General features: G+C 41.3%; 1 protein-coding gene across 12 annotated transcripts in view; it reads left to right on the top strand.

Annotated features, from left to right (window-relative positions):
* Window positions 1-15,358, top strand: part of MAP4 (microtubule associated protein 4) — a 170,668-nt gene that overhangs the window by 54,974 nt on the left and 100,336 nt on the right. For all 12 annotated transcript variants that reach the window (XM_082637953.1, XM_082637952.1, XM_082637950.1 and 9 more), the window contains exon 2: window positions 6,152-6,393. In XM_082637953.1, the coding sequence (XP_082494079.1) occupies window positions 6,171-6,393 (223 nt within the window). In that variant the 5' untranslated portion in view covers window positions 6,152-6,170. The remainder of the gene's footprint in view (window positions 1-6,151; window positions 6,394-15,358) is intronic.

Here is a 15,358-nt window from a genome sequence, read left to right on the forward strand (position 1 = left end):
CTCAGCGGCCATGGCTCACGGGCCCAGCCGCTCCGCGGCATATGGGATCCTCCCAGACCGGGGCACGAACCCGTATCCCCTGCATCGGCAGGCGGACTCTCAACCACTGCGCCACCAGGGAGGCCCTGAATAACTTTTTATCTGTTAGACTGAGGTTAGACTAACTGGGATGAAAGTGTTAAAAAATACTTTCTCTTTTTTCAAAATTTGGGGGCATTAGGTATTGAGAATCATCTTAAGTTTCGCTCTTCTTTTAAAAAAATGGAGATAAAATTGAAGATTTGGTCTTGAGGACAGTTATAACAGAAATGTAAGTGCTGTGTCATTGTCATCTCTTGTTTTGGCGCATATAACTGGACTTCAGCAGACATCATGCCATCTGTATCACGTGGCTAACAGTGGGAGGTATCTAGTGTAGATTCTTCTTCTTGGGGAAATAGATTCAAATTCACTTGGATAGAAATGTGGCAGGTGCTTGTTTAGAGATCCAAAATGCATTCAGTCAGGACCGAATCTAAGCTGCCTGGATAGTCCCTGTAAGTAAGTAAGCTAGGCTTTAAGCCTTGTGCTGCAAAGGTCTTGGGTATGTGAATATGTGTGTGCATGTGTGTGCAGTGGGGTTTTTTTTGTTTTTTTTTTGTGTGTGTGTGCAGTGTTTTTATACTTACAGGACAGGGCTTCCTAAACTAGCAGTGGGAAAAGGAACACTTTGTTTTGGGGACTACATGGAAGTAATGTGTATCAGTGTGTTCTTTCATATAGGAATGTCACTGGTTGATGGCCTCAGCTATTCTAGTAATCAAGGGCTCTCTCCTGTTGCTAATCCTGTGATGAGCAGGACAAATGGTGGTGATGAACAGAACCCCGCTGAGCCTGGAAATTCCATCACTTGGTCATAGTACAGCTGTTGTCCTTGTAGTGGGTAGGGAGGCACCTGGGGGTGGAAAGTTAATATATTCGACAGGGGGTTTGGAGTTTATTGCTTAGGACAGTCAAGATGTTGCTGAGCTGTCTGTTGCTGTTTCCAGTCTGGTTCTGGGGAGGAGCAGCAGAAATTTAGCTCAGCTTCAGGGATTATAAGTGCCTGTGAGCTGTATAAGGACCCCTAGAGGTCCTTAATAAATATTTGGTTTTACTTCGAATGAAATACTGTTTCATTTGAAAGTATAAATCAAGGTGTTCTAGTTAAATAAATTAAAAACAGAACACAGCCTCCAGACAAATAAGGTTCAGCTTGATATGGAATAGGCCTCTGAAAGAAATTCATTAAAACAAATCTGAGGAATAAAGTCCCCATTTAGTAACTGAAAGCTTGCTAGGCAAACTAAAAAAATCTCATGTTGAATGTGAAATCTTTATGATGCAGACTATACCTTTAAGCATGTCAGATTATAAATGGTCTCTGGGACTGTTTGGGATGCTGGGTTTCTTCCAAGCTTGAGGAACAAGCCCTGCATTTTTGGCCACAGCACTGTCCTGGGATAACAGCTTAGTGCTGGCTTCAGAATTCTCTGTCATGGAAAAAAAAGTGTAGAAGAAAATATTAGCCCACATATCTTTACAGTTCTGTGTCTTGTCCATAACTCACCCCTCCACCCCACCCCCACCCCCCGAACAAAACAGAATATCCATCATGGGTACAATTTAAGTGAGTATTATGAACAGTCTCCTACCTTTAAGAATTATTATTAAATGTTTCTTTTTTAAATTGGTTATTTGGAACTCAGAATACATTTTCCTTAGATAAACAATGTTATAAATGATAATTTTGGTTCTAAACTAGTCCCAATTACTGAGAAGAAAGTTTCTTTCTTTTTTCTAAAACTGACAGGCAGTGTTTTGAAAGGTGTTGAGCTTGCCTTTGGCATTGTCACCTCCCTTTCTCTTACCTCCTAGGGTCTCTGGGCCCACATACCTTCTCCCTACTTTGGTACCTTATCCAGGTCTGCTTTTTTCCCTGAAATATTCCATGTTGCTAAATTATGTCTCTTCCTTTTTATCCTAAAACCAGAAACTCAGACACTTCCAATGGAATTTATCTCTGGGGTTAGGAGGAAAGCTACTTGATAACTAAACTCACATAAGGTGGAATGATGGTCCTTCAAGGGGTGTATGTCCCTTTATTGCCCCCTTTAAATTGTGAAATAGGATTCTGTACTTTAAAAGAGAATGCTGGCTGCTGCATTGAATGAATCTTGGTAGAAGTTTGGCTAATGTGACCGAGTGAAATGAAAATATTACAGTGGTTATGAAAAGTGTGTGAGTATGTTGGTGGGAATTAGGCTTCTCTTCTTCCTTTTCATGAGTTTTCTTCCTCCAGTTTAGTTTCAAGGCAGCACCTTTGGTCAGGGGCGGGGATGTGGGGAGGTTAGTAAGGGAGGACAGAGGCAACAACAGGCCATTTGCAAACTAGAATGCTAATTTCTCATCAGCCAGAATGAGCACAGATCCCAACTGAGTGACTATAGATATGACTGACCTAAAATTTTCACAAGGACTTCTGGGAGTTTGAAAACTTGCCCATACTTCTGTGCATTTAAGTTAGATATGAACACTATTTAATCTGTATAGACCTAGAAAATATTTTTAGTTCAGTAATTAATTCCGGAGTTTGTGATCTGAAGAAAACCATACAACAGAGAAGGCACTTGTGATCTCATTATGTATTCTTATTTATTCTTTATGAGCACATAGCTATTAATAGTAAAAGAATAGTCAAGAGGCCAAAATTCTCTTCTGTGCTTCATCATCATGTCCTGTCATTTCCTCTTGCCTTGGTTTACCTAGGTATTTTCAAAACGTTCTCACCAGATAGTCTCACATCAGGCATGAAGTCAGAATGAAAGATCAGATGTCCAGAGTGCTATGCTTGAAAACGGTACGCTCTTGGTGCCTGGTTAAATAATATGGGGCTTATTTTCTGGCAGAGTGGTGTCAAGTCTCCTTTGATGTTAGCCAGAACTGGGTGGAGTTTCTTAAGCTCCAGTCAGATTTGCTCAAGCAGGCACTGTGCACTGTGTAGTTGGTTTTTAGTCTCTCCCTTTGCCGAAAGGCTTTTTACCTTTTAATAAACCTGAACCCAGTTATAACTGAGAGTACTTGATGTATAAAATAATAGTCACACAGAGGATCTATATGAATTTTGTTTGTTTATTTCTAATTTAAGTGATGAAACTGAATTATAAGTAGCTTATAGAATAGTCAACCTCAAGAATCGTTTAACATACCACTCTCATTTTACAGCCTAGGGAACTCAGCCCCGGAAGGTGACTCACTCAAAACGATAGTGAGAATCAGACTGAACTAGTGAAGCATGGAAACTTCTTTAACCGGCTTTCGTTTCTTGCCTCCTATCAACAAATCCATTTAAAGTTAACAGAACAGGGAACTATATTCAGTATCTTGTAATAACCTATAACGGAAAAGAATCTGAAAAAGAATATGTATATAACTGAATCACTTTGCTGTACACCTGAAACATTGCAAATCAACTGTACTTAAATTTAAAAAAATCCAAACTCAGTTAATTTTCTCTATTATCTATACAAATAGAGGAGGAAAAGCATAAATAGTCAATGAGAGAATTTTTTTTAAAGTAGATACTTCTCATTAACAAGGGTATGTTTTTGAATTTTCCTGTATATCCAGATTTGAGAAGAACACTGTGTCAAATCCGTTTGTCCATAAAATACATAACTAAACATTTTAAGGCATGAATAAATATTGTGACCTTAAATGATTCTGTTAAATGTGGGATGACATTCAGTCATGAAGTTATTAAGATCAATTCTGGAGCACTTGCAGAACCAGCTTAACATATCTGTAGAGCACCTAAGGAATTTATTATACTTACACATATTTTAGAATAGAATAACTATAAAATTGAGTAGGCTTCTCTTTAATTTATTGAAAACTGGGGCTTTTTGGCTAAAAGCCAGTATTTTCACTTCCACTAGCTAGTATTGCTTTTACAGGGTCATTTTCCATAAGTAGATTGTGTGTGTGTGTGTGTGTGTGTGCTTAAATCATACTTCTATTTATATGTGATGACATGAAAAGAATAGCTAAACTGTTTTGAGATACAGATACTTGGTGGTTGGATGCACGTACTGGGAGCCAAGTGACCTTCCCACTTCCAGCTGTCTAATTTTCTATCAATTTTACCCTCTTAGGCTGAATTTAAGCTGCTGTTCATATTCCATGAACCACATGTCAGCCCAGAAAATGGTTTGGGAGGTTGGGAGGTGGGGAGGAGGGGAAAGATTACAGTGACTAAAAAGTTGCCCTTTGAGGGCTTCCCTGGTGGTGCAGTGGTTGAGAGTCCGCCTGCCGATGCAGGGGACACAGGTTCGTGCCCCGGTCTGGGAGTATCCCACATGCCGCGGAGCGGCTGGGCCCATGAGCCATGGCCGCTGAGCCTGCGCGTCCGGAGCCTGTGCTCCGCAATGGGAGAGGCCACAACAGTGAGGGGCCGGCGTACTGCAAAAAAAAAAAAAAAAAAAAAAAAAAGAATTGCTGGTTTTGTCTGTATTTTCACCAGTGTCATAAATTAGGAAAAGTCTGAGAAGATTGCATGAAGTAAGTGTCATAATTACATATTTCTAGGACAAATAAATCTGTTGGGCTCTTATTGTATGTTGTTAAAGATGGTACAGGTGTTCCTTACAAGTTCTCTTTGACAATGAAACTGCTTAATTATAGACATTCTTTATTGTTTTTTGTTCATAACAGCTTTCAAAGGCTAATTGGTAATAATAGCTATCATAGATAGAAAAGGGAAAAGCAGTTCCTCTTTATGGAACCCTTTGACATATGTCAGGCCTTTGCAAAGTTCTTTATTTTTATTTTATTTATTTTAGTCTTGGCTGCGTTGGGTCTTCGTTGCTGCGTGCGGGCTCTTCTCTGGTTGCGGCGAGTGGGAGCTACTCTTCCTTGTGGTGCGCGGGCTTCTCATTGTGGTGGCTTCCTCTGTCGTGGAGCACAGGCTCTAGGCGTGCGGGCTCAGTAGTTGTGGCTTGCGGGCTCTAGAGCACAGGTTCAGTAGTTGTGGCTTAGTTGCTCCGCAGCATGTGGGATCTTCCCGCACCAGGCTTAGTTGCTCCGCGACATGTGGGATCTTCCCGGAGCAGGGCTCGAACCCGCGTCCCCTGCATTGACAGGCAGATTCTTAACCACTGCTCCACCAGGGAAGTCCCCTATATACTTTTTTTTTTTTTTTTTTTTTGCCGTACGGGGGCCTCTCACTGTTGTGGCCTCTCCCGTTGCGGAGCACAGGCTCCGGATGCACAGGCTCAGCGGCCATGGCTCACGGGCCTAGCGGCTCCGTGGCATGTGGGATCCTCGCGGACCAGGGCACGAACCCGTGTCCCCTGCAAAGGCAGGCGGACTCCCAACCACTGCGCCACCAGGGAAGCCCCCCCATATACTTCTTAATTTCAGGTTATGTTTAAAAATTGAAAGCCTGGTGTTCTGCAAAGATGCTAATGTACGTGACCACAGAGAGGGACTGCCTCCCCTAGGTAATTCAGAGAACATTGTCTGTATTTTTCATGCCAGTAGGGAACTAGTAAGAGTAGTTCAGTTGACAGAACCATGTCCAAGTGATTCATGAAGCACTGCTTACCCCTACAAGATAAGGTCCATATTCCTAGTCCCTGGTAAAGAAAAGTGACTTCATTTGCCTGATAGTAATGAACCATTTTTTTTAAAAAAATGGGAATATAACCTAATCTGACCTCCTTTTGTATATATTTTTAAGAATTATTCTGTGACATGATTTGGAAATTAAGATAAATGGAATAGTTGAAAGGGTTTTAAGACTTGAAATCAAAAGACCTGATTTGAATCTTACTGGCTGTAACCTTGGATAAATAGAGGGGTTTTTTTGCACTTCATTTTTCTTATTAATGAAAAAGACAAAATGGCACTTGCTCTATTTACCTCCCAGAGATGCAAGAAAAAGTGTTTACCTTGGGTAAGACTGTCTGTTACGGAGCTGTGATTTTCTAATCTGTAAAATGGGGGTGGCTCTCTTAGCTCTAAAATTTTAGATTTTAATTCCTTTTTTGTTTAAAATGATGACAAGAGTTTCTAGGAATGTTTTTCCCTTTGCAGTTCTCATCATATGAAACATTTTTTCCCCCTTAACCAGGCAGTTGCAGTGGTGCAGAATGGCAGACCTCAGTCTTGCAGATGCATTAACAGAGCCACCTCCAGAAATTGAGGAAGAGATAAAACGGGACTTTATTGCCACACTGGAGGCAGAGGCCTTTGATGATGTTGTGGGAGAAACTGTTGGAAAAACAGACTATATTCCTCTACTGGACGTTGATGAGAAAACCGGGAATTCGGAGTCAAAGAAGAAACCATGCTCAGACACTAGCCAGGCTGAAGGTAAGTAATTAAGCCAGACTGGATAGATAGGTTCAGAAAGTAGATAAGGGATTACGCTTTGGGTCATAATCTTAGAAACCTTTGAGGAAACTGAACTGAGTTTTTTAGTATAGGCTAGTAACTTTCTCTTTATCTAAATTTCTTGGAAACCAAGGAGGTAGGTTCATTACCCTTCAGTAGAGTATGTGTTCTTGAAGCTGTAGATTACTCTTAACCCTAAAGTTTCTTCTATAATGTCTCAATGGCTATATAATTTGCCTCTTAATTTCCTAAATTAAACTGTCTGCTGTGCCTTTTCTTTGAAAGTAGCTTTGTAAAGTTAGATACTTTAAATTCTGTATTTATACCACGACAATTTGGAACAGAGTTAGATGCCACCTGTCTTTGAGAGTAATCCTAGGTCAGGATTAAAAAATGGGTTAAACCCTTTAAAAGAGATTTGCTGTCTTTATATATTGCTGGGTCAGATTTGCTAACATTTGAATGAGGATTTTTGCATCTATGTGCATGTGGGCTATTGGTCTGTTGTTTTCTTGTGAGGCCTTTGTCCGGTTTTAGAACTGAGGTCATGCTGACATCATAGAATGAGTTGGGAAGTGTTCCCTCCTATTCTGTTTTCTAGAACAGTTTGTGTTGAATTGATGTTTTTTTCTTTAATGTTTGACAGACTGTCAGTGAAATCTGGATCTGGAGTTTTCTATGTCAAGTTTTTAACTAGGAATTCAGTTTGTTTAAGAGATACAGAACTGTTCAAGTTTTCTTTCTTTTCAAGTGAGCTTTGGTGTTTTGTATCTTTCAAGGAATTGGTCTGTTTCCTTTAAGTCATCGAATTAATGGAGATAAAATTATATTATTACCTTATTCTTTTAATGTCTGTGGGATCTTTTGTCATATCCTCTCTGTTTTCAATTCCTGCTTGTATCTTTTAATATTTCCTTCCTTCTGCTTACTTTTAGTTGATTTGCTCTTTTTCTAGTTTTTTAAGGTGGCAGCTTAGATAATTGATTTGAAACATTTCTTTTCTAAAATAAGCATTTTTTTAAAATTGAGATATAATTGACACAAAACATATTAGTTTCAGGTATACAACATAATGATTCAATATTTGTTTTTATTGTGAAATGATGACCACAAGTCTAGTTAACATCCATCACCACATATAGTTATGAATGTTTTTCCAATTGTGATGAGGATTTCTAATATCTACTCTCTTAGCAACTTTCAAATATAGTACAGTGTTATTATTAACTATAGACACCACGCCATACATTGTATCCTCAGGACTTATTTGTTTTATAACTTTTTTATTTTATTTATTTTGACTCCTTTCACCCATTTGCCGACCCCCCACCTCTGGCAACCACCTAAAATAGGCTTTTTTAAAAAAAAATTTACTTATTTTATTTTTGTCTGTGTTGGGGGTTTGTCGCGGTGCATGGGCTTTCTCTAGTTGCGGTGAGCAGGGGCAACTCTTCATTGCAGTGCACGGGCTTCTCATTGTGGTGGCTTCTCTTGTTGCAGAGCACGGACTCTAGGCGCGCGGGCTTCAGTAGCTGCAGCATGTGGGTTCAGTAGTTGTGGCTCGTGGGCTCTAGAGCTCAGGCTCAGTAGTTGTGGCACACGGGCTTAGTTGCTCTGCGGCACGTGGTATCTTCCTGGACCAGGGCTCGAACCCATGTCCCCTGCATTGGCAGGTGGATTCCTAATCACTGTGCTGCCAGGGAAGTCCCTGAATATTTTTTAAAATACTGTTTTAACTCCAACATTGGCTTATTATATATATTTCTTTTAAAAATTGTTTTATATTTGACCTAGAGTTTACTGTGTATGTCAATTTCTTCCAGTTTGCCTTCCAGTAATATTCTACCATTTCATGTATAGTGTAAAATTCCATGCAAAATAGTAAATGTCCAGTTCCTCTGTCATTTTTTGTGTTATTGTCATACATATAATTTGACTTATGTTAGTTACTTACCTTGTTACTATTTTTGCTTTAGCTTGTCAATTATCTTTTAGAATGAATAAAAATATGGGGAAAATATACCTTTACTCTAATTTTTACCATTTTGGGCATTCTTCATTTCTTTGTATAGACCTAAATTTCTGTCTAGCACCATAGTCCTTCTGCCTGAAAAACTTGTAACACTTCTTCTCTTATAGTACAAACCTGCTTAGCAGTGAATTATCTCAGCTTTGTTTTATTTGAAAAACAAACCTTAAGTTTTGGAAGGTACTTTTTGCTAGGTGTCCTATTCTGTGTTAGTTTTTTCTTTCAGTAATTTAAAGGAAAATTAGTTGTCCTACTTGCATAGTTTCCTATGAGAAATCTGTTACAATCTTGATCATTGTTCTCCCCTCACCCCCGCCACCTTCAAGGCTATCTTTATCTTGGGTTTTTAGCAGTTTGAATGTGTTGTGTTTAGGTGATATTTTGTTATTTGTCCTTCTTGGCTTCTCTGAGCTTGATCTGTGCTTTGCCTCTTTCTTTCTCTCTTCTCCTTCTGGGATTCCAGTTACATTTTTGTTAGATTTTTGAGTGTTGTCCCACAGTTCTTGGATGCTCTATTTTGGGTACTTTCTTTTCATCTATCTTCAAATTCCCTGATTTTTTTCCTGGTTGCGTTGAGTCTAATGATGAGCACTCAGTGGCATTCTTTATCTTTAATATCTTTACTGTTTTTAACTTCTAGCATTTCTGTTTGACTTTTAGAGTTTCCATCTCTCTGCTGAAATTATCCATCTGTTAATGCATATTTCTATCTCTTCCACTATAGACTTTAACACATTAATCATAATTATTTTAAATGTCTGTCCGGTAATTTGAACATCTGGGTCATCTCTCAGTCTGATTATTTTGTCTCTTTATTGTTTTTTTCTGGTACTTTTTATGTGTATCTTAATTTTTGAGTGAATGCTGGACCTCACATGTAAAACAGTAGAGACTGAAATAAAATATTTATGCCTGGAAATGAGTGTATGGTCAGGCCACTCAAGATGGCTGTTCTCTTGCTCTCTGTACATTCCCTTCTCGACCAGTGCCTGCTTCACCTGTACCCTACTCACATGCCCAAAGTTCCTACACTCTTGCCCCTGCTCCAGCTGGTGATTGTTTTTATCAAAGGCGTAATGAGGGGCGTGCCCCTCTGCTGGTTTCCCTGGTAACTAATGAACCCACCTGACATAATTCTCTTATAACTGGTAATCCTATGACTCCCTAACCCCTGCCGGCAGTGAAGACTGCTACCATGTCCTGCCTGCTGTCTGCCACACATGGTGGGGTGTTGCTCCAGGACCTTGCTTCAGCTGTGTAAGGTCCCCCATCCATTACACCGTTGATGTCTCTGTTGCTGACTCTGGGCTTTTTCTTTGATTTTAGAGCTGGGCAAGCACAGACCTTGTAGGCCTGCGAGGTACAACCCAACAATGGGCAACTCTTTTCTTTTACTAGTTAATTAATACTTTCAAAGGGTTAAGTCAATTTAGGGCAGGGCTGAGCTAGGGTTGGGCTTTGTTGTTGCTATGATGGTCTTCAGTGCACTACTGGCTTCAAATTCTTCCATTTCTGGTGCGTAGAGTAGGGATTGGGATGCTGGAAAGCTTTTCTCAAAAGTTCTTTTCTGGGGCTTCCCTGGTGGCGCAGTGGTTGAGAGTCCACCTGCCGATGCAGGGGACATGGGTTCGTGCCCTGGTCCGGGAAGATCCCACATGCCACGGAGTGGCTGGGACCGTGAGCCATGGCCGCTGAGCCTGCGCGTCCGGAGCCTGTGCTCTGCAACGGGAGAGGCCACAACAGTGAGAGGCCCGCGTACTGCAAAAAAAAAAAAAGTTATTTTCTCAAAGTTCTTGTTCCACTCCTAGCTTTTGGCCCTGCTGTGCACCTGTGCCTCAGGAGGATTTCTCTCCATGCTCTCCCCTCCCTTATCAGAAGAGGGATACCCTGGTAGTGGGCAGGAGTTTTTTTATTTTTGTTTTTTGGTCTTGGTTTAGGCTCAGGCCTGTGTGCATGCATCTTGTAGTTGAGTCTTTTTCTCAATCATATTATCCCTCTTACATGGATGGTGTTTTCAAAAGGTATTGGCATAGGATCCTGGGCTAGGGCTCTTTCTGGCTCCTCCCCTAGGGTAAGAGGGGGTTTTCTTGTTAACTTCTTCCCCAGCTGCAGTGGGTCTTCACCCGGGCCCTGGGGCTGACAGGGTTTGATACTCCTCCCCCAGCAGCTTAAAGCTTCTGCCTAGGAGAGAGGAGTCCTAGGGCCCAGGGCTTCTTGCCTTTGCTTTTAGTGGCAGCTTTTTCCAGGTCTGCACCACCTAGAGCAGCTCTCTGGTCCCCTCTCTGCCTCCAGTCTTTCTAACCTGCAAGTGGGTATGAACTCCTTTTGTGTCTGTGGATCCCAGGGACCCTTTACTCTCATGCTAGCCTTCACTTAGCCTTTAGCAAATCGTTAAACTCTTTAGTTGAATTCTTCTCACCTGCTTGCATGGCACATGAGACACAGGAGAACCATTGCTTACCTCCCATATCTCCTTGAGGGGAATGTCTTTCTTTGGATTCCACACTACTTGGTTGCCCTAAAACCTCAGCTCTCTGGTGAGTTCGTTTTTGTAGTTGAGTTGTAGTTGAGTTCGATTTTGTAGTTGATCTGGGTTTTTTGTTGTTGATAGGGTGGGAGTGACATTTCTTCTGGCTTTCTGTAGCCTGAGTGGAAGAGGAACTCCTGCTTCTTTTATATGTGCTTTATTTGGGGGGTGGAAGGGTAACCACAAGTGATCAGAAGAAATATTATTGAGAGTTTAAAATCAAATTATATCCGTATAAATATTTACTCTGAGAAAAAAATTGGATTCGTTAATGGAAAATGGAAATGTCTGTTCTCTTTTAATCCGTAACGGTCAGTGGAGTTATTTGTCCTTTGATTAACCTAAAAGGAACACTTTAGTTGGAAGAAAGGAAATGGTACAGAGTAAATATTTTAATAACTTGAGTCATGGCTAAGATACTCTTCCCATCCGCATTAACTTACCCTCATCAGTCATAGGTGGAGGAAGCTTGCTCCTTTTCATTTAAAATCTTCCTTTAGCTGTGTGTGGCTCCTACCACCTGGGACTCAGCTTAGGTGGGTGAGGATAATGAGATAGATGGTAGCAGTAGATTTTCTCGTGGTTCATCTTGGGTGACTTGATCTATGTACCCTGAACTTGACCCAAGAGGAGGAGAATTTTTTTTTTTAGGAGTTTATTAATTAATTAATTTATTTTTGCTGTGTTGGGTCTTCGCTCCTGTGTGAGGGCTTTCTCTAGTTGTGGCAAGCGGGGGCCACTCTTCATCATGGTGTGCGGGCCTCTCACTATCGCGGCCTCTCTTGTTGAGGAGCACAGGCTCCAGACGCGCAGGCTCAATAGTTGTGGCTCACGGGCCTAGTCGCTCCACGGCATGTGGGATCTTCCCGGACCAGGGCTCGAACCCGTGTCCCCTGCATTAGCAGGCAGACTCCCAACCACTGCACCACCAGGGAAGCCCCGGAGGAGAATTTTTAAGAAACTGTTTTGCTTATAAAAATTATTAAATTTTTCCTGCTGATATTTTTAATATTTGAATAACCTGTAATTAACGTTCTTAACCACTGCGCCACCAGGGAAGCCCCATCACTGGTGCTCTTGATATGATTTTACAACAGGCTAACTTAGGCCAACTACTGGAAATTTATCAACCAGCTTCCTGCATCTAGATATAGAAAGGTTAGTTAAGTGGGTTACACATAATGGAACTCTCTGGGCAGTGGTGTTTTTATTTCTTTTAATTATTATACACCTACTGTAATTGCCCTTAGCTTTAAAATGAGAGAGAAGGAAAGTGAGACTGCCTTTATGGCACTTAGCACAAAGTAGGAAATGTTGCTTTTTTTTCCCCCAGGTATAGTTCTTGCCCCAAACCTGGAAAAAATGATTTCTCCAAGAAACTATGATATTTCAAGTTTACAGTGTGGGTGCTAGGGATACCTTTTCTGTACTATATTCTTTCCCATTTTACCCCCATTTAGTTGTGAGTCTACAAGTATTTTCCCGTAGCATTGCCGCCATAAAATACCTAAATAGGGCTTCTCTGGTGGCGCAGTGGTTGAGAGTCCGCCTGCCAATGCAGGGGACGCGGGTTCATGCCCCGGTCCGGGAAGATCCCACATGCCGCAGAGCAGCTAGGCCCACGAGCCACGGCCGCTGAGCCTGCACGTCCAGAGCCTGTGCTCCGCGACGGGAGAGGCTACGGTGGTGAGAGGCCCGCATACCGCAAAAAAAAAAACCAACCTAAATAGCCAAATACCTAGAAATGAAACTGTTTTTAAACTTCTTCTAAAAATGCCTGTCTCCTTGGGAAACAATTCTCAAGATACTTTTTCAGAACATATGTATTACTTTTTTTTTCCTTCAGAAATGTTATCTTCCTAATACTTGTTCATTATCAGCTCTGTATGGCTCTGTTTTCAAGGCTAGGAAGACAAAAGACAGAAGCTTTCTCTCAGCTGTAACAGTATAACTTCTGTCACTCTTGTTCATTCAAAACATTGTCACAGATGTTTGAATGAACATCTAATACATTGTTGACCCTTAAACACAAATAGTTGGCAAATTTGTGGGTAAGCCACTTAATTTTTCTGTACTCCATGTGCTTAGATAGAGCACTTATGATATTGAGAGGATACTTACTCCCCAACATTCCAGGAGGTTTTTGAGGCTAAGAACTTATTTCTATAGAATGTTTTAATCTTAGGACAGTGGTTCTCAAAGTGTGGTTCTTGGACCAGCAGTATCACTTGGGACCTTGTTCAAAATGCAATTCTTAGGCAAACGCTGGGGATAGGACTTAGCAATTGGCTTTTTTTAAAATTTATATTTATTTATGGCTGTGTTGGTTCTTCATTGCTGCACGCGGGCTTTCTCTAATTGGGGAGAGCAGGGGGCTATTCTTTGTTGCTGTGCGCAGGCTTCTCATCGCGGTGGCTTCTCTTGTTGCGGAGCTTGGGCTCTAGGCGCGTGGGCTTCAGTAGTTGTGGCACGTGGGCTCAGTAGTTGTGGCGCGCGGGCTCTAGAGCGCAGGCTCCCTAGTTATGGTGCTCGGGCTTAGTTGCTCTGCGGTATGTGGGATCTTCCCGGACCAGGGCTCGAACCGGTGTCCCCTGCGTTGGCAAGCGGATTCTTAACCACTGAGCCATCCAGGAAGTCCCAGCAATCTGTTTTTTAAACAAGCCCTTGCAAGTGACTTGGATGCATGTCCATGACTGAGAAACTTTGATCCTGGAGAAAGGTCCTAAGTAAGTCCTGGGAAGGATTATAACTAGATACTACAGAACTTTTCCTTGTTCAACTGACTGGGGCTTTCTGTTGTGGAGCTTTGTAACTACCTTCATTGGCCACCAGAGGGCGATGTTGGTACAAGCCTGACTTTTACACAAGAAGGAGGCCATGCATTGAGACCATGCTGAAGCCTCCCCATTTTACCCAAAGCGCACTCACTGTCTGTCTCTTCTTCACAGCACACGTGCCCTCTCACCTTCTTCCTACTTCCCTTCTCTGCCAAATTGATTTGCCAGTGGTGGGACTCTGAAATCCCACTGCTGGGAAAGAGAAGAGATTGCAGGAGAAGAGATTAAAAAAAAAAAAGTGAATTTCAATATCCTTATATCTCAGAGCAAGTGATTAGTTTAAAAAACTTGTGTTGTTTTCAGTGCTGTATGTATTTAGCTGAGAAAGTTTTCACTTCATGAAATAGGAGTCTGTCCCTCTGGGATATCAGAAAGAAGACAGTATAGCACCTTTCGAATGAGGACATACCCTACTGCGTATGTCCAGTTGGGTACGTCTAATCATTTCCAATTATTAGAGCCCAAGCCTTATCTCCAGAGAAGTATGCAAAGCTTTTTCCTACTCTAAAACCTAATTGTTTTTATGTTGTAATGTTTTTATTCTTCTCTTCTGAGCGTAGATTTTGAGATCGTTAGGTGTTAGGTGTATGGTAGAATCTCTATCTCCCTTTTATTTTCTTCTAACCTCCTTGTGTTGCTTTTATTTTATTCTGGTAAATTGCTTATTTCTTAGTCTTGCAGTTATTACCTAGTCTGGTAATGTCATTTAAATGGGTTTTATATAAGGCAAAAGTAAATTAATTTCAGTGTTCTCTTGAGGTTACTTTGTAGTTTAGTGATCAATCTACAGTCAACAATCTATAATTGTTCTATAGGTAGGTCAATATAGTTGATCAATCTACAGTTAAACAACAATGAACACTGTGCAATTGCCACGGTGCTGCCTCCAGTGTTATTGTGTTTAGTCCTCTTGGTGACCATGGGAAGTAGATATTATCCCGTCTTTCAGGTGAGGCTATTCAGGCTTAGGGAGCACAAGGGAATTGCATTTGATCATTTAGTTTATAGTGACAGAACCACAACCTGAACCCAGATCTTTTTTTTTTTTTTTTTTTTTGCGGTACACGGGCCTCTTACCGTTGTGGCCTCTCCCGTTGCGGAGCACAGGCTCCGGATGCGCAGGCCCAGTGGCCATGGCTCACGGGCCCAGCCGCTCTGCGTCATGTGGGATCTTCCCAGACTGGGGCGCGAACCCGTGTCCCCTGCATCGGCAGGCGGACTCTCAACCACTGTGCCACCAGGGAAGCCCTGAACCCAGATCTTATGATTTTTAAACCCCATGTTCTTTCTGTGAACCCTTACCATCTTCCTGAATGCATACTTTCTGATTGATTTAATGTCTCATAGATAACTATTTTTCAAAACTAAATGTTCACTTATTTAGATCAAAAGGCAGAATTATTAGACCTATAAACATTATGTTCAGGAAATGTAAATGGGAGTCTTATTTGCATAAAGAGCATGTACTTGAGGACTCTGCTACTAATTCATATGAATTTATAAAATCTTCCGCTTTCCTAGACAGCTATTTCACATCTTCTCTCTGTTCAG

Source organism: Mesoplodon mirus, assembly GCF_964341445.2.
Source record: "Mesoplodon mirus genome assembly, chromosome: 12".
Lineage (NCBI taxonomy): Eukaryota > Metazoa > Chordata > Mammalia > Artiodactyla > Ziphiidae > Mesoplodon > Mesoplodon mirus.